General features: G+C 41.3%; 1 protein-coding gene across 1 annotated transcript in view; it reads left to right on the top strand.

The window, feature by feature from the left end:
• Positions 1 to 19,789, top strand: part of LOC100680819 (cadherin-7) — a 157,399-nt gene that overhangs the window by 113,249 nt on the left and 24,361 nt on the right. Inside the window, exons 7-8 of the mRNA XM_029066732.1 lie at positions 5,974 to 6,227; positions 18,832 to 18,968. Coding sequence (XP_028922565.1) covers positions 5,974 to 6,227; positions 18,832 to 18,968 — 391 coding nt within the window. The remainder of the gene's footprint in view (positions 1 to 5,973; positions 6,228 to 18,831; positions 18,969 to 19,789) is intronic.

The raw sequence follows: 19,789 nt of genomic DNA, 5'->3' as shown, positions 1-19,789 counted from the left end.
GAACAGTTCATCTGCTCTATGAACAGAATTAACTATGAAGTAGTCTTCAACAAAATCTCTCTGGATAATTGAGAGATAAAAATGCACTTCTACTAGAAATATACAAATAACAGTCCAAAATATATTGAGGAGTGTTTAGTTTTCTGGATTAATTACATTTATACCATTCACTCATTCTTAAGATTTAAAGCTACTTTCATTCCCTCAAAGATAGGTATCGATACATTAGGAAGGAAATAGAAAAAGAGTTTGAAGATGATTTTGTCAAGTTGGCTATAATACAATCAGCAAGCTGATTTTGTCAATAGGAGGAGGAGAATGGAGAGTGAATTACTAAAGCACTGTCTATTTAAAAGAGATATTACTTTTAAAACCAAGATCCAAATCACCAAAATAATGGTGCTTAAAAATCAAGGACTGTGAAAGTGTATCTTGTGGAATAATTGTAGTGTTTTTAAAGGCTTGCTATGTGCCAAGAACTATTCTAAGTGCTGGAGTGGATAGACTCAAATCGAGTTGGTCATTGTCACTGTCCCATGTGGGGCTCACAGTCCCAATTCCCATTTTACAGACGAGGCAAGTTAAATGACTTTCCCATGGTTTCACAGCATACAAGTGGGTGAGCTGGGATTAGAACCCATGACCTTCTGACTCCCAGGACTTTGCTCTATCAATAGTAATTATTAAAGACAGTAAAACACTTAGGTTAATATAAGAAATCAATTCACAAATAGCAAACCCTTAGGTGGTTCTATCTGCAAGGATGAAGGCAATCATTATTACTGTTACTGTATTTGTTAAGCACTTACTACATGCCAAGCATTGTTCTAAGTGCTGTGGTAGGTACAAGTTAGGTAAAGGTTGTATCATATTCTGTAATGCCAGAGGCAACATTGGTCAAAGTAATCTAGAGAAATATGCAGAAACAAGACAATAGTTTTAAAGCTATTGCCAAAAGAAAAAAAAACTGGGGGGAAAGGCACAGCACAATATTACGTGATTCCCAATTTTATAAAATTTAGTTTAATGTAGTTTCCTTACTGAAAGAAACATATTACATATCAAAAGAAGAAACAATAACAAGATATAGAACTGTAATGTAAATTAAGAAGATCTATATATTGTACAATCAAGTGGGATACTTTTTGAGATCTTTTTCTCTAATTCTTCACATTCCAGAAAAAATGAATTCACAGAGATATCGAAGGGTCGTCAGGACCCAGTTCTGTATTCTTTCAGGGCTGAGTTAATACGACACTGAAAGACATAGGAAGATACACTGACCTTTCTATTGTCACAGCGCCCTGAAGCAGTCTAGGTACTTGATCCAAGGAGTGGTTAGACTTGGGGGAAAAAAATATCTGGCTGACAATTTCAGCAGTGAAAGTTCTGGCAAAGTGGCAGTGTCCTCAGGCTCGAGGTGTAGGGAGAGGATAGCTTAAGCATGAAGGCTTTACTAGCCAGCACAGGGCATGCCAGTGAGTGGCTAAGTTACCACCGTCATCATCATCATCACCATCACCATCACCATCCCCATCCCCATCCATCAGGATTAATTACTGAGCACCAACTTTGTGCCCAGAACTGCTCTTGGTGCTGAAATCCAATTCTACAAAGCTTGCCATTCCCTCTCTGGGCTTCAAATTTGTTAGGCTTAAGCCTGTTTATCAAGAATAACTATCTCCTTTTCTACTTCATATTTCTTTCCCTTTTCATGTTTGCTTTATCCCCCAGGATGAATTTTGAGACAAATAGTCCCTACAAATATATTAGCTGTTAATTGGATAATAAGAGGGAGAAGTCTCAAAATGCCGAAGTTAAAAGCAGAAGCTGTTATTTCTTAACAGTTCAGGATTTTATTCAGTTCAGAGATATCACCTTTTCATTTTTGTAAAGACTCACAACCATCTCCTCTTTGGGATCCTGGACTTTGGTTATCTTCCATATATATTCTTTCAGAAAAAATATTGAGAAGGTCAACAGTATGCAGCAAACTCGTTCTGTCTGAAATCCTGACCCAGCACATATCACACCAATCACTTTATTACCCTGATTCTATAATGGCTTTTAGGCCTGCAATCCCTGAGCACTGCTGTACTTCTTTATTCGTTAATGGCTTCCAGATGTGGGTACTTCGGCTTGCATTTCTGATATGAAAAAGAACACTGGCTCAAAATAGCTGCACTCTTCCCAGTATTAAAATTTCAAAATGTCCCTTCATTTATCAAAATGTCTCTAAATTAGAGCCTACTTGATATCCCTCCTGGCACTTCTTAGACACTGTATTGATTTCATATTTACCTGTACATTTAATAATAATAGTAATGGTACTTGGAAAGTGCTAATTATGTGCCAAGCACTGTAGTAAAAACTGGAGTAAATACAAGGTAATCAAGTCAGATAGGGGACCTATCCACATGTCAGTCTAACTACAAGAGAGAACAGGTTCTGCAGATGAGGAAACAGAAGCACAAAGAAAGACTTGTTCGAGGTTACATAGCAGATAAGTGGTAGAGCCAGGGTTAAAACCAGGCCCTCTGACTCTCCACTAGACTCCACTGCTTACAGACTTTTTGAAAGCTTATGCTGACCTGGCAATTAGAGGAAGCTATTTGTTATAGTGTAAACTCCTGTAGCTGTAAAATCTTTGTGGACAGAGCATATCTGATGCTTCCATTCTACTTTCCCCAGCACTTGTACAGGAAACTCCCCTCAGTAGAGAAGCAGCATGGCTCAGTGGAAAGAGCACGGGCTTGGGAGTCAGGGGTCATGGGTTCTTGTCCCACTTTGCCACTTGTCAGCTGTGCAACTTTGGGCAAGTCACTTAACTTCTCTGGGCCTCAATTACCTCATCTGTAAAATGGGAATGAAGACTGTGAGTCCCAAGAGGGACAATCTGATCATCTTGTATCCCCTCAGCGCTTAGAACAGTGCTTTGCAAATAGTAAGGGCTTAACAAGTACCAACATTACTATTATTATTAGACAATCAGTAGTATTTATTGAACTCTTACTGGGTGCAGAGCACTGTACTAAGCACTTGCTGGAGTACTATCAATAAATACTTTTTTTCCACTAATATTAGTACTACTATTGGTTATTTTCAAATCACCTTGTGAACCAGAAAAGCTATTTGATTTTCACAAATTGTCCCTTCAGTATTCACCATGTTAGAGATGTTATTCCTCATATAACATCAAGGCTATTTTAGGTGCTGTCAGTTATAAGTTGCCTAGATCTGTAAAGTGGGGATCAAGACTGTGAGCCCCAGGTGGGGCAACATGATAACCTTGTATCTATCCCAGTGCTTAGAACAGTGCTTGGCTCATAGTAAGTGCTTAACAAATACTAGCATTATTATTATCATTATCAGATGAGTCTTCTCCAAGTGGCTCCCTAAAGGATAATATACAGTCCTCAAGATTATTATTTCGTTTTTGTGATCTTTTTCTTTATCAATTCAAATTGAAAATTCAGGTGAACAGAGATTAGGTTATTGATAGATTTGTTTGTACCTCTTGCAGATCGTAGGCTGATCTGATTTTTTCTTGAAAGGTAGGAATCCAAGATATATCATAAAGCAGGGCGGGGGAGAAGTGTGGAATTACAGTCCACCAGAATTTTGGGCTGTTCATACTACGAGCCCCAAAGTACAATGAGATGTAAGCTGATTGAAGATGAGCATGACCCAGTACAGGCATAGATGTCCCAGCATTTATATTGAGCAAGAGCCACTACCAATCAGCGTGAGATAACCCGACCTGAAAACCCGAGACAGTCCCAATTCTCTAATTTGTGCACATATACCTCAAATCTGTCCAAGGCATTAGACAAAAACTGTGGAATTCCACAGTTAAACGGAGATGCATGGTTCACCTAACTTTAAAATTAGCATATGATTTCATTATATGGTCTACTGTTTAAATGGTGATTGTGTATAGCTGTTTAGCCCTTGTGAAATGTCCGGTTTTCAGTGGTTGGTGGAAAAAACGTTCTCATATGGGAGGATAAGAGTTCCAGTAGTAATTACGGTATTTATCAAGCACTTACATTATGCAGAGCAATATACTAACCACTGGGGAAGAATGCAGAGGTGGGAATTCGACTCTGTTTCCATTCCTTGTGGAGAAAAAGAGTTTCATGGCAACTCTTACCTACCTCACCGTCTGTGGATATATTGCATCCATTGAATCAGTCTGGACAATGAGAGACACTACTGTTTCGCAGATTCTTTCTGCAGAAGGACAGTCACTGATGTAGGCAACATCGAAGTTTTTCTATATGAGTAGATGTGTTGGCAGTGCTGGAATTATGGCTCCTGAATGGGACAGTCTTTAGTGTGTGGCTAGGAAGAGGCTACAGAGCCACAAGATGTAGCCAAGGCTGAGACATTTCACTCAGTTGTATGGCTGCAGCCAAAAATTTCATTGCTGTAAAAAAAAGAATAGGTGAAAATAAGATGCTCACAAAACACATATTTGGGTTCCAAAAATTCAGACAATTCCATATTCAAACATGTTTCTCTTATTCCCAATCCCAAGTGATTAGTCAAGTACATCATAATAATTTTGGTATTTGTTAAGCATTTATTCTATGCCACGTACTGTGCTAAGCATTGGGTAGATACAATATAAATAGATAAGACTTGGTCTTTCTCTCACTTGGGACTCACAGTATAAGGGAAAGAGACAACAGGTATCTTATCCCCATTTGTTACAGAAGAAGAAATGAAAAAACAGAGAAGTTATGTGACTCACACAAGGTCACATAGCAGGTAACTGGCGAGGTCGGGATAAGAACCCTTGTCTCCTGGTTCTGAGGACTGTGGTATTCTACTAGGTGGTTCTCATTTCTTTTTGAGGGCATTTTGTTATAAGTATATTTCTTGTTGAGAGCATATTGGGGTTACTATTATATTACTATTCCAGTGGCGCAACATTCTCTCTAATCTCTTTGAAACTACTTGTGCCTGCCATATGGTATGAGCCAGAGCAGCAGTCAAATTTTCTGAAAATGTAAATGTGCTGTTAATCCTGTACAGTAATCTCTCTCTCTCTCTCTCTCTCTCTCTCTCTCTCTCTCTCACACACACACACACACACACCATGTGGCCCAGAATAAATGCAGCCTAAGCATCTTCCACCCACTCAATTAGCACCTGTCTATATGGGATTTAGTGAATAATTGCCAAATGGGAATGAGTAAGCATCGGAATAACAAAGAGAAAAAAATATGCTCATAAAGTTGGATGAATGAAGTTGACTAGAAGTGTTCAGTTCTGCATCCAGTCTTTGTGCTTGTTTTTTGGTAGTATTTTTTAAATGGTTACTTTGTGTCCCATACTGTACTAAGCACTCGGAGAGATAGGTGAGAAGTTAAGTGACTTGCTCAAGGTCACACAGCAGACAAGTGGTAGAACTGGGATTAGGACAGAGGTCCACCTGACTCTCAGGCCTTCAGTCTATCCACTAGGACACACCACTCCTCAAGTTCAGCTATCAGACATTATGGTATGCTCATTTATTGCAATCATTTGCATCCCATCGAGTGATATGCTAAGCCAGCCTCCAAAATCAATGATCCTGGCCTTTCAAACAAGGGAAGTCTCAAGAAAGTTAAACGTTCCCCTTTTTAAATGTTTAGCTTAGTGCTGGTAAATTATAGGAAAGGAGAAAATTATGTCTTGCCTCAATGGGAAAACAGTTTTATGTTTTATCAGTCACCTTTCATACAATAGTCAAACTGCTTAGACTCTATGAAGTGGGGAGTAGCAGAACAGAAGAATCAGCCAGAAACTGCAGTAGCCATCACCTGTTATTCAGAACACTCCTAGGATACCAATTGGCATCATTGGTGTTTCAGTTGAATTCTGATAAGAGGGTTCTTTGTATGAACATTGAAATTATTATATGAAGAACCCTGCTTTACACGTATTTAATTGGTAATTAAGCACTTCCAATATTACTCTTTGCAGGAGCTCGATTTTGAAAGCAAGACTAGCTATACCCTGAGGATAGAAGCATCCAACAAGCATGTAGATCCCCGCTTCCTGAGCCTGGGGCCTTTCAGCGATATGACCACAGTCAAGATCATCGTGGAAGATGTGGATGAGCCTCCCATATTTTCCTCCCGTTTGTACCGCATGGAAGTGTCAGAATCCACTCAAGTGGGGAATATCATTGGAACTGTGGCAGCTCACGACCCAGATTCTTCCAACAGTCCTGTGAGGTAGGGGAAGCTTATCTTTATCCTCTCCTTAGATTCCTCTTAGCACCCCAGTATCTCTCTTCCAAGCTCAGACCAACTCTGCTTCAGTGATCTGCATTAGTGGTTTTTTTGTGTCTCGTCTGTTGCACCAGGGTGAGGGATGCCGGGTCTCTAAACGTAAATTCAGAGGTAATTTTTTTTTTTTTTAAAAAGCATGATTATCCAAGGTCATTATTTTGTAGCTTTTTTTTGGAAGAATCCATTATCCACAAGCCATAGCTTATGTTCCTATTAAATCAATTATGCTGAACCTATTTCAGAGCAAACTATGTTCAAAAATGAAGTGATGCATCGCCTAGTTGGCAAATGGCTGTGTGTGTGTGTTATAGCAATATGTTAATAAACAGTTGGAATTAAAAATTTGTTTGTGGAACAAATTGCATTATGGGAGTTGATGCTTGAGACAAGGGTGCTTGCTAAGTTTACCAAATGAATTTGGACTTGTTTCTAAAGATGGAGAAATATGCCCCTTTTCTACATTTAAGGGTTTTCTGCTTTTGACTTACCACTTGATCTTTCAGTCTTATCAAAGTCTCTGTTGAAGGAAAGCAGTCCATATCCCAGATTCCTAATGTCCAGGCTGATCTGTCATCTGCAGTTGTGTTGCTATAGTCAGTCATATTTTTTGAGCACTTACTGTGTGCAGAGCACTGTACTAAGCACTTGGAAGAATACATTATAACAATGTAACAGACACAATCTCTGCCCACAGTGAGATTACATTCTAGAAGGGGAGACAGACATTAATATAAATAAATAAATTACAGATAGGCCACTGCCATGCCAGATTTTTTGAGATTGTGCTTCATGTTTTTTTTAATGTTAGTTTTTTCCTCCTGGTTTATGCACGCCCCTCCCAGCTCAATTGTTGTCCAGTCTTTAAAAAAGTCCTATTCATTCATCTTGGCAGATATCTTACAAAGTACTCTATCCACGTCCACCATCTTCTCATCATTGTTACTTTGTTCTCAGCTGTATTAATAATTGGAACTTTAAAAATTTTCATTATTTTTCCTTATTATAGTCAGTTTATATATCATGTATTTCCAGATGTATTCCTATATCAAACACTGGGAAAGAAATACAATGCTGTTCACAATGATAGGCTGTTTAAACTTTAAAGGTGATAGTAAGGGATCAGTCTTTGTGACGGTATATAATTCAGAGTATAGCTGACTTTGTATAAAATGGGTTTAGACTCTTGCTCAGTAGAAATACTACCCCACACAGCATGGATGATGTTGAAAAGGAAGTGTGGTCCATTGTATAGTCACATGACATGTTTTCTGGTGTCAGAAGCAACAGCGTCACTCACAGAAAAGGTAAATACAGCTTTACCCATTCTTCTTGTGGTTTTCTCTCCAGCTCAGTTGGAGACAAAGCCAGGGCAAAGAATGGAAGATAAATGTGCTTTTAGTCTCCATTTATTCCTTCATTACTGCTTAGATCAGCAGAGAGCAGGCAGCAGGAATGGGGATTGTTGAAACTCATGAATCCAACTGTATTAAATATGTCCCAGTCTGAACCCTCACCATTCATTCATTCATTCAATAGTATTTATTGAGCGCTTACTATGTGCAGAGCACTGTACTAAGCGCTTGGGATGAACAAGTCGGCAACAGATAGAGACAGTCCCTGCCGTTTGACGGGCTTACAGTCTAATCGGGGGAGACGGACAGACAAGAACAATGGCACTAAACAGCGTCAAGGGGAAGAACATCTCGTAAAAACAATGGCAACTAAATAGAATCAAGGCGATGTACAATTCATTAACAAAATAAATAGGGTAACGAAAATATATACAGTTGAGCGGACGAGTACAGTGCTGTGGGGATGGGAAGGGAGAGGTGGAGGAGCAGAGGGAAAAGGGGAAAATGAGGCTTTAGCTGCGGAGAGGTAAAGGGGGGATGGCAGAGGGAGTAGAGGGGGAAGAGGAGCTCACCACAGGCTCAGGCCTTCCAAGACCCCTGGGATGGGATACAGTCTCTTTGATCAGCTTGGTGGTAGTAGGAGGTGGAACAAGCAATCCAGAGAATCTTACTTGGATCACACCAATCTCAACCAGATTAATATAGAGAGTTCTCCATTTTGAAGATGATGATGTTGACTGAGATTCAGCTTTCAGATTTCCTGTGGCCTCATCTTCCTCTTTCCTCCTCCCTCCTTCCGCTGCCCTCCTTCCATGTCTTCCCTCCTCCTTCCTACTTCTTCCCACTCCTCTTCTTTTTCTTCCTCCTTTTCTTCCTCTTCCTCCTCTCCCTCTTTCCCCCTCCTCTTTCCTATTCCTTTATTCACCTTCCTCCCGTTCTTCTCTTTCCTCCTTCTTCCTCCTTCTACATTTTCTTCTTTCTCCTCCTCCTCCTTGTTGTTGTTGTTCTCCTCCTCCTCCTCCTTCTTCTTTTTCTTCTCCTTCTTCTTCTTGTTCTCCACCTCCTCCTCCTCCTTCTTTCTTATCCTCCTCCTTCTCCTCCTTTGTCTTCTCCTCCTTCTTCTAATTCTTATCCTTCCTCTTCTTCTTTTTCTCCAAAGTACTGAATACAGTGCAGGCATCTTCGTATAGTAGCTATATGTGGAAAAAGCCTCATTCATTCATTCATTCATTCATTCATTCAATTATATTTATTGAGCACTTACTGTGTGCAGGGCACTGTACTAAGTGCTTGGAAAGTACAATTCGGCAAGAGATAGAGACAGTCCCTACCCAACTACGAGCTCACAGTCTAGAAGGGGGAGAAATCAACCATATTTAGTGAGTGGTTGCTATTTGCAGACCAGTTTTATTCATTCATTCAAACGTATTTATTGAGGGCTTGCTGTGTGCAAAACACTGTACTAAGCACTTGGGAGAGTACAGTACAACAACAAACAGACACATTCCATGCCCATAATGAGCTTACAGTCTAGAGGGGCAGACAAACGTTAAAATGAATAAACAATTTCCAATGTATAATTTAAATTTATGTGTATAAGTACTGTGGGGTTGTGGGTGGGGTGAATATTGTCTAATGGTCACAGATTGAAGTGCAAAGAGGACTGGGACCCATCATACAACCCTGTTTCATTCCACTAATGATGGGGAGAGAGGTAAACAAGACACCTTTAGGTCTGACTCTGACATGACCCAATATCGAGTTATGGAGTAGCCTAAGGTGATTTCACAAGACAGCCAAGTTTACTTAGGAAGTATCAGAGGTCTGGCCTGTTGATGGTGTCACATCTTTTGATAAGATCTTGGAACAAAATATCGAGGTTTAGGTTTTGCTCCCTGTACTTGTCCTGGACAGGTTGTGTTGCAAAGACCATATCTGTTTCTTGCATTGTCGTCTGAAGCCGCACTGAGAATGAGGTAGCTCAAGGTTGACAGTGTTATTCTCTAGGATTTTGAAAGATTTTGTTAGACGACCCAGAGATTCAGTGAGAGTTTCCACCATCGGTTCTCATCCTCCTGCTTTAGGATGGGGATCAAAGTGGCATGTTTGTTGCATTTTTCAGTGTTGCATATGTTGAAGAACTCATTAGGTGTCTGAGGATTAGACCACCGCCTCAATGGTAAATTTCCATTGGAAGGTCATCAATTCCTGGTGTCCATTGAGTATGGATGTTTTCTGCCTATGTAATCACAGAAGTTGTTGCATGAACAGATATAGAGCGGAGGGGAGTTGATGTGTCTGTGAGATGTGTTTATACTGTGCACTTGGCTCACAATCATATCATTTTGTCTTGCCTTTGTGTCAAACCACGGACAAATGACTTAGTTTAGGAATCCAGAATACAATGTTGCAATGTCTTAATTCATTTGCAACTGCTAGAAAAGTCAAAAACTTTCTTTAGTTATTTTCTTGGCACTTTTAGAAGCCCCTCTAGGGGATGTTTGGATGTTTTAGTGAATGATAGCAGTATTAGCTCCCAGGATGGAATCTAATGGAAGTGTGAATTTCTTGACTTTAGGCGGGGATTTTTTATTTATAAAATAGTGATAGCATGGACTTGGAGAGAATAAATGTGGCATTAGGTTATTTTATAAAAGGAGTAAGCTAATTTAGGTTTTATATAACATAATTCTCAGGTTGTTCTAGTGTCACAGGGAAAGGGCATGGGTATAACTCCATGAGTAAAGTCTTGAGAGAAATATATTCAACATTGCACCCTCAAATGGGCATTGAACTTGGAGCCTAGGCAACTGAGGCATGCTCTTGACTTAGGCACAGACGATTGGCTTTGTCTTAGGCAAGTCAAGTCTCTATTGTATTTCAGTGTCTGTGCTAAGGAAGCAGCAAAGATCCACACTGGGATGGAAGGGACCTGGCAACACTAGGGTAATGCCTCAGTTGAGTCACCCTGGTGTCTCGAAATGCCTTAATGTGGGCTTGAGTAGCAGGATTGAGAAGGAGCATGGCATAGTGGGTAGAGCAAGGGCCTGGAAGTCAAAAGGTCATGGGTTCTACTCCCGGCTCTGCCTCTTTCCTGCTCTGTGATCTTGGGTAAGTCACTTGACTTCTCTGTGTCTCAGTTGCCTCATCTGTAAAATGGAGCTTGAAACTGTGAGCCCCATATGGGACAGGGACTGCGTCCAACCCAATTTCATTGTATCCACTGCAGCACTCAATACAATGCCTGGAACATAATAATGATAATAATAATAATTATGGTATTTATTAAGCGCTTACTATGTGCCAAGCACTGTTCTGAGCACTGGGGTAGATGCAGGGAATTAGGTTGTCCCACGTGGGGCTCACAGTCTCCATCCCCATTTTACAGGTGAAGTCATTGAAGCACAGAGAAGTGAAGTGACTTGCCCAAGGTCACACAGCAAACAAGTGGCAGAGCTGGGATTAGAACCCACGTCCTCTGACACCCAAGCCTGTGCGCTTTCCACTAAGTCATGCTGCTTCTCTAGTAAGCACGTAAATAGTTTAGATAAATAGCTCATAGTTTAGACTGTGAGCCCACCATTGGGCAGGGATTGTCTCTAACTGTTCCCGAATTGTACATTCCAAGTGCTTAGTACAGTGCTCTGTACACAGTAAGCGCTCAATAAATACTATTGAATGAAGGAATGAAAATATAATTATTATTATAATTTCAGCATTACCATCCCCAACCTAACCAGGCTCTGTCTTTCTGTGCATGGTGATCCTAACAGGGAGGAAATACTGCTAGGAGTTGGGTTAGAGTGTGCTATCAAAAGGTTGGAGGTGGAGCTTTCAGCAGGCCTTGTCACTCACCTCATCCTTTCAGTATAACAGCCTCCTCCCTGCAAATCTCCCTTCTCACAGTCTCTCTCTACTTGGAGACCAGATGTGCACGACTACAGCAGTGACTTTTTACCTAAATATTCCTGATAATCAAACAAAAGTGAGCCATACAATCTTTTGCTTTGGCGTTGGAGACTCAATTCTAGAAGCTGGATGTTAGGGACTCTGTTAAATCTACAATTCTTTGAGCAACTACTCTGCGCAGAGCAGTAAGCTAAGAACCTAGAGAATCCAGTGAGTTAGTAGACACGATACTTGCCCCTAAAGAGTTTACCATTTATTACCTCATCTGTAAAATGGAGATTAAGACTGTGAGCCCCATGTGGGACAACCTGATTCCCCCATGTCTCCCCCAGCGCTTAGAACAGTGCTCTGCACATAGTAAGCGCTTAACAAATACCAACATTATTATCAAAAGTTCCTGAGGACTGCCAGTGCTCCTATCTCTAAGAGGGCATTTGATCAGCACATAAATACCTTCTTGTTAATGTATTTTGCAGGTTCATATTGTGCGTAGTGAGAATATCCACCATTACTCTACCCTCAGTCCTCTCTGAGTCTAATAAAGAACATTTCAGTCAGTTGTGTGACAGCATTCAAACTGCTAAGATTGAAAATTTTGCCAAGTGATAGGAAGAGTCTCTGAAGGGAGTCAGTGAGCTTCAAAATTCTCCCAGAGCTTTGCTAACTAAAGAGCCAGCACTACTGGGACTCTGTTAAGAGAAGAAGCACTGTGTGTAGACAGAAAGGAAGACCACATGCATTTGAGTGGCAAGGAATACTTGTCAGGAAAGAGGTGCCACAGTTTAAGCAAAGAAGTTGGGATCATGCCCCACTAGTGTTTTCCAGTTCCTTGGAGCCTCTTTTGGGTTGTCAGTAACATGGACCATTTCAAAAATCTATGGTGGTCCCTCATGATAACTAGTATCTTAGGAAAGGAAGCTTTGCCCAGCTAGTTTCTACTTTTGCTGGACCTCTTCACCTCTGCGGCCGAGCAAACCATCTGGCACCCGCATGGTCTTGCCCCCTCAACTGACCAAGGCTGAGTCAACTCTGTGCTCCAGCCGTGCTGCCTTCTGGGGAACTTGTGCTCTCTCCCCTCCACATCATCAAGAGGACCCTATCCCATCCTGCTTTACACCACCCCACTGGGGAAGAGAATAGCTCCTGCGGTATAAAGCCTCAGACCACTTTTCGAAGGCTAGTGGCTATGGAAGTGAGAATGATAATAATGATAATAATTTGTTAGGCACCTACTATGTGCCAAGCACTGTTCTAAGCGCTGGGTTAGATACAAGGTTATCAGGTGGTCCCACGTGGAGCTCATCGTCTTAGTCCCCATTTTACAGATGAGGTTACTGAGACACAGACAAGTTAAGTGGCTTGCCCAGAGTCACAAAGCTGACAAGTGGCAGAGCCAGGATTAGAACCCATGACCTCTGACTCCCAAGCCTGTACTCATTCCACTAAGCCATGCTGCTTCTCTAAATATGGTATTTGTTAAGTGCTCACTACATGCCAAGCACTGTTCTAAGCACTGGGGTAATAATAATAAAAATAATAAAGGTATTTATTAAGTGCTTACAATGTGCCGAGCACTGTTCTAAGCACTGGGGTGGATACAAGGTAATCAGGTTGTCCCACTTGGGGCTCGCAGTTTTAATCCCCATTTTACAGATGAGGTAAGGCACAGAGAAGTTAAGTGACTTGCCCAAGGTCACACAGCAGCCAAGTGGCAGAACCAGGATTAGAACCCATTAACTTCTGACTCCCAGGCCCAGGCTCTAGCCACTGAAGCAGCATGTTGTAGTGGGTAAAGCACAGGCCTGGGAGTCAGGAGGTCATGGGTTCTAATCCCAGCTCCTCTGCTTGTCTGCTGTGTAACCTTGGGCAACTGACTTCACTTCTCTGGGCCTCAGGTAACTCATCTGTAAAATGGGGATTGAGTCTGTGAGCCCCACATGGGACAGGGATTTTGCCCAACCTTATTTGCTTGTATCTACCCCAGCGCTGAGTATATTGCCGGAAAATAATCTCGGTATTCGTTAAGCGCTTAATAGTAAGAGTGTAACAAATACCACAATTAGAATTGTTAATGGTGCCTACTGTCTCTACAGATATGCCAAGGACTCTGTATTATGAGACACTTGGCAATTTTGCTCCTCTAGCCAAAACTCCCCACTGATTTATCATTTTACTTTGTGCATTGTGTATTTGTCCTTGTCTCTTATGCTGTTTCAATCATTCCCTATGTATCTGTCTTCTCCCTCACACATAAATCGTGAGGCCCTTGAGGGACAAGGGTCTGGCCCTGTACATTATTTTCCCAGTGCACAGTATGGTGTTCTGCAAACAGAATGTGTTTAATAAATACCATTATTATTGCTAGTTTAAGTTTTAAACCCCCAATTGTCGCTTGAGCACTTCTGCATTACCTAAGCAGTTGTGTACTCACAACTTCCCTTAATACTAATGTTAATTAACACAATTTCTTATATTTCTTAACAAATACACTTACTACGTTCCAGTTCCTGTACTAAGTGCTAGGGCGGTCACAAGCAATTTGAATTGGACAAAGTCCCTGTCCCACCTGGGGCTCCCAGGCTTGATCCCCATTTACAAACAAGGTAGCTGAGGCATAGAGAACTGAAGTGATTTGCCCAAGGTCACACAACAAACATGTGGAGGACCCTGGATTAGAACTCATGACTTTCTGACTCCCAGGCCCATGCTCTATCCACTATGCCAAAGTTATGTACATCTTCCCTCTCCATTCTGGAGATAATTTATACATCTACTCCTCCTTCCCAGATTGTTAATTATTTGAAGAGAAAATAGCATGTCTATTAACTATGATATTTTCCTAGTGTTCTGCACACAGCACTCAATAAATGCCATTGATGATGATTTGTGTGTGTATATTGCTAGGCAGATCCTTTGCCTACAAAGATTCATTATATGATCTCAATGAAATGCAAAAAAAAAGGTCAATATTAATTCTTGTCTATGATTTCTACGCAGTACTTTAGTGTTTACAGATGTATTTAATGTACATCATTGGTGGAATTGGTATTTTCAAATTATATTTTAATGGCCTAGTGAGAAGCAGTGTAGCTTAGTGGAGAGAGCATAGTCCTGGCAGCCAGAGGACCTGGGTTCTCATCCCAGCTTTGCCACTTGCCTGCTTTGTGACCTTGGGCAAATCACTTAAATATCCTGTGCCTCAGTCCCCTCATTTGTAAAATGGGGATTCAATCCTTGTTCTGTCTCCTACTTCCATGTGGGAACTGATTATTTTATAGAATAAGAATAATGATGGTATTGGTTAAGTACTTACTATGTACCGAGCACTGTTCTTCTAACTCAATGCTTAAGACAATGCATCACATATAGTAAACACTTAGTATATATTACAATTATAGTTCCTCAAGGGTCAGTTCTTGGCCCTCTTCTGTTCTCCATTTACACTCACTCCCTTGGTGAACTCATTCGCTCTCACGGCTTTGACTACCATCTCTATGCAGATGACACGCAGATCTAAATCTCCGCCCCTGTCCTCTCCCCCTCCCTTCAGGCTCGCATCTCCTCCTGCCTCCAGGACGTCTCCACCTGGATGTCGGCCCGCCACCTAAAACTCAACATGAACAACACTGAGCTCCTCATCTTCCCTCCCAAACCCGGTCCTCTCCCAGACTTCCCTATCACCGTGGATGGCACGACCATCCTTCCCGTCTCTCAGGCCCGCAATCTGTGTCATCCTTGACTCGTCTCTCTCGTTCACCCCACACATCCTAACTGTTACCAAGACCTGCCGGTTTCACCTTTACAATATCGCCAAGATCCGCCCTTTCCTCTCCACCCAAACGGCTACCTTACTGCTACGAGTTCTCGTTATATCCCGGCTAGACTACTGTGTCAGCCTTCTCTCTGATCTCCCTTCCTCCTCTCTTGCCCCGCTCCAGTCTATTCTTCACTCCGCTGCCCGGCTCATCTTCCTGCAGAAACGTTCTGGGCATGTCACTCCCCTTCTTAAACACCTCCAGTTTTTAAGGTCAAAACAAAAACTCCTTACTCTAGGCTTCAAGGCTCTCCATCACCTTGCCCCTCCTACCTCTCCTCCCTTCATCTCTTTCTGCCACCCACCTCCTCACCGTCCCTTGGTCTCACCTAACCCACCGTTGACCCCTGGGCCATGTCCTCCCATGGTCCTGGAATCCCCTCCCTCCTCACCTCCGACAATCTAATTATCTTCCCCTCTTCAAATCCCTACTTCAATCTCACCTCCTCCAAGAGGCCTTCCCAGACTGAGCTCCCCCCTTTTTCCCTCTGCTCCATCTACACCCCCCTTCATCTCTCCGCAGCTAAACTCTCTTCTCACCCCTTTCCCTCTCCTCCTCCCCCTCTGCCGTCCCACCCCCTCAGCACTCTACTCGTCCGCTCAACTGTATATATCTTCATCACCCTATTTATTTTGTTTAATGAGATGTACATCACCCTGATTCTGTTTATTTGCCATTGTTTTTATGAGATGTTCTTCCTCTTGACTCTATTTATTGCCATTGTTCTTGTCTGCCTGTCTCCCCCGATTAGACTGTAAGCCCGTCAAAGGGCAGGGACTGTCTCTGTTGCCGATTTGTACATTCCAAGTGCTTTGTACAGTGCTCTGCACATAGTAAGCGCTCAATAAATACTATTGAATGAATGCATTATTAAATTAAGTTGCTGGATTTCAACCCCTTCCAGAGAACTCCATGTTTCCTCCATACAGACATACATTCATGCAGTTACTGATTTTATAGGATGTAGCATAGTATTGGCTTCTGGGAAGTGTGCAATTTGAAGAAAGGAAATCCTGTGTGAAGAAATGAAGTCCTACAAGGTAAAGTGAACCAACAAATACACTTTGGCAAATGCACACACCAAACACTGCATGCTTACCAGTTAGTTCACGCTTCCCCCAAGTTCATCAAGGTACCTTTCTCAGGCAATAGGATCAAAAATGAGATGAATTAGTCCTGCTAATGTAGCTAAACTACCTGATGCAGCCATAACACAAGTTCTTTTTGATTTTTTTTTCCTTTGATGTATTGTATCCTAAAGTGTTTTCATATGACTTCAGTATTTCATGTTAAAAATAAATTTGTCAATAGTCAACCAGCAAAATAGACACCATTTTTTTTTGCAAGGGACTTCTGTTCACCTTTTTTTTTAGTAATGGTACTTGTTAAATTAAGTATTAGCTAATTTTATTATATGTAAAAATTGGAGTAATAATAAAGGCCAGAATGTTCTCTGGCGAACTGACTGTGGTGTCAAATGATATCAGACTTTAGACCAGACTTCATAAAAGGCTATATGTCTATGGGGAAATTGAAATGTCCCATATCTCAACGTCTTTATTGTTGAGGGAATTGAATTTACTGCAGGTGCTATGTCCAGCTTCAATAATAATTAGGTTGTTTGTTAAGCGCTTACTATGTGCCAAACACTCTTTTAAGCGCAGGAGAAAATACAAGGTATATCAATTAAGACAAAGTCCTTGTCCAACACAGAAATCACAGTTTAAGAGGAAGGGAGAACAAGTGTTTGATCCCCATTTTACAGATAAAGAAACATAGGCACCGAGAAGTGGACTGGCATCCCCAAGGTGACACAGCAGGTAGGCGGTGGAGCGGGGATTAGAGGCCAGGCCCTCCAACTCCTAGGCTCTTTCCATTAAAGTGCCCATATAAAATGTGGCATATATAATGAGTAGCAAGATAGAAACTTAAACACTGAGGCTTTGGGACACAGTCAGACTAGCATTGCTGTAAAGCTCTTCATATTTTTCACTATTGCTGGGCAGGATATATGAGAGAATGGACAACAGCAAACTACCTGAACAACTGCTTTATGGTGAGCTGAACTGAGTTAACCCCAGACAAGGAAACATAAGATGAAGATAAGATGAAGCAAAACCAGAGATAACGTGGCACAGCCCTGAACAACTGTTGCAGCAGCAGCAGCAGCAGCAGCAAATATACTCTTGTTTTGTGACCGTTAGAAATGTGATGTCTCCTAGATCAGCACCATCAAGAAAATTAGGGCACTAATAAGCAGATTCCAAAATAGAGCCATCATTAAGGAGCAACTGCAACTACTCAGGAAGAGATAATATTATAATAATTATGGTAGTTGTAAAGCACTCACTATGTATTAAGCAATGGGGAAGATACAAGTTAATCAGGTGGAATACAGTCCCTGAGCTGCGTAGAGCTCACCCTTTTTATCCCCATTTTGCAGATGAGGTAATTGAGGCCCAGAAAAAGGGAGTGATTTTCCCAAGGTCACACATCAGACAAATGGTGGAGCTGGGATTAGAAGCCATGACCTTCTGGCTCCTGGGCCCCTGCTCTACTCACTAAGCCATGCTGCTTCTGGAATGGATGGTGAACCATTTATCAGTCTTGCTAAGTACCCAGATAAAAGCATACAACATGCTTGCAACTTCTTTGAATCCTGAAGGATAACTATATATATATAGATATGCATGCTTAAATATAAACATATGTCACATTGAAATCTTATCCTTTTCTACATTGTTATTGTTTGTCATTGCTTAATAAGCTTCATACTTCATCTTGGACCTGGTTTAGAACCTTCAAAGCAAATCCTTACCCTCCTGAAATTGATAAACTGTATGATTCATATCCACATATACCTACAAATGACACATCTTTATTGCACAAATTATTGATGCTTCAAACTTTGTTTTTGTATCTTTTTGATGATGATTATGGTATTTGTGAAGTGCTTACTACGTGCCAAGCATTGTTGGAGTGATCCTGTTTGAAAGATTTTTGTTTTCCGTTTGGTTGACTTGGGAAGGGCAAATAGTGTGAATTGTGGGAATTGGAAGATAGTCTCGAATTGATAGGCATCTCTTATCTCTCATCTCACTCTTCTCTTTCATTCAACCCACATATTCAATCTGTCACAAAATCCTGTGAGTTCAACCTTCTCAACATTGCTAAAATCTGCACTTTCCTTTTCATCCAATCTACTACCACTTTAATCCAAGCACTGATTTTGTCCCACCTTTATTATTACATCCTCCTCCTCACTTTTCCACCCCGACCCTCGTCTCTCCCCGCTCTAGTCCATACTGAAATGTTTTGGATTCCTTGGAGTGGAAAAAGGTGGGTAGTGAGGAGAAGAAAGGGACGAGTATGTGGCAAGAACTAGTTCCACAGAATTGAGAGTTACAGGTGGATCTCAAATAACCTGTGTTTAAAGATAAATTGAACAAGTTTTCCTTTCTTTTTAACCAGGTACTCAATAGATAGAAACACAGACTTGGAGCGCTATTTCAATATTGATGCCAACAGTGGGGTCATCACAACTGCCAAGTCTTTGGACCGAGAAACAAATGCTGTCCATAACATCACAGTCTTGGCCATGGAAAGTCGTAAGTTGCAATTCAACTCATCATAATTATGGCAACACTGAATGAATAATAATGTTGGTATTTGTTAAGCTCTTACTATGTCCAGAGCACTGTTCTAAGTGCTGGGGTAGATACAGGGTAATCAGGTTGTCCCACATGAGGCTCACAGTCTTAATCCCCATTTTACAGATGAGGTAACTGAGGCACAGAGAAGTTAAGTGACTTGCCCAGAGTCACACAGCTGACAAGTGGCAGAGCAGGGATTTGAACCCATGACCTCTAACTCCCAAGCCTGTGATCTTTCCACTGAGCCATGCTAACAATGAAAAAGATATATTTCCAATCGTATTTAAGTGCTGTGTTTTGTTTTTTTTTTTTTTCCTTTTAATGTATTTCTTAAGTTTTTACTTTGTGCTAGGCACTGTTCTTAGCATTGGAGGAGAAACAGGCTAATCAGGCTGGAGACGGCCCATGTCCCACATGAGGCTATCAGCCTTAATCCCCATTTTACAGATGAAGTAACTGAGGCACAGATAGGTTAAGTGACTTAAGCAGGGCTACACAACAAAAAGGCAGAGCTGGACTTAGAACCCAAAACATCTCATTCCCAGACCCATGACCTATCCATTTGACCATGCTGCTTCTCACTGAGAATGGAGCACCTAGATCATCAGTTACATTTCTGAGCCAAAGTTCCAACTTACCTAATTTTATAAAAAACAAAACAAAACTTAGCCGGGGGTTCAACAAATGAATGTTGTGACAGATAAGTTAGATCCATAGATAGGAAAGTAGACAGTTTTAATTGCGAGATCATTGTATTGATTCCCTTTTCACTTACA

The sequence above is a fragment of the Ornithorhynchus anatinus genome, chromosome 5, assembly GCF_004115215.2.
Source record: "Ornithorhynchus anatinus isolate Pmale09 chromosome 5, mOrnAna1.pri.v4, whole genome shotgun sequence".
Classification (NCBI taxonomy): domain Eukaryota; kingdom Metazoa; phylum Chordata; class Mammalia; order Monotremata; family Ornithorhynchidae; genus Ornithorhynchus; species Ornithorhynchus anatinus.
Note: the sequence above shows the minus strand (reverse complement) of the source record. Positions and strands in the feature narration are given on the sequence as shown.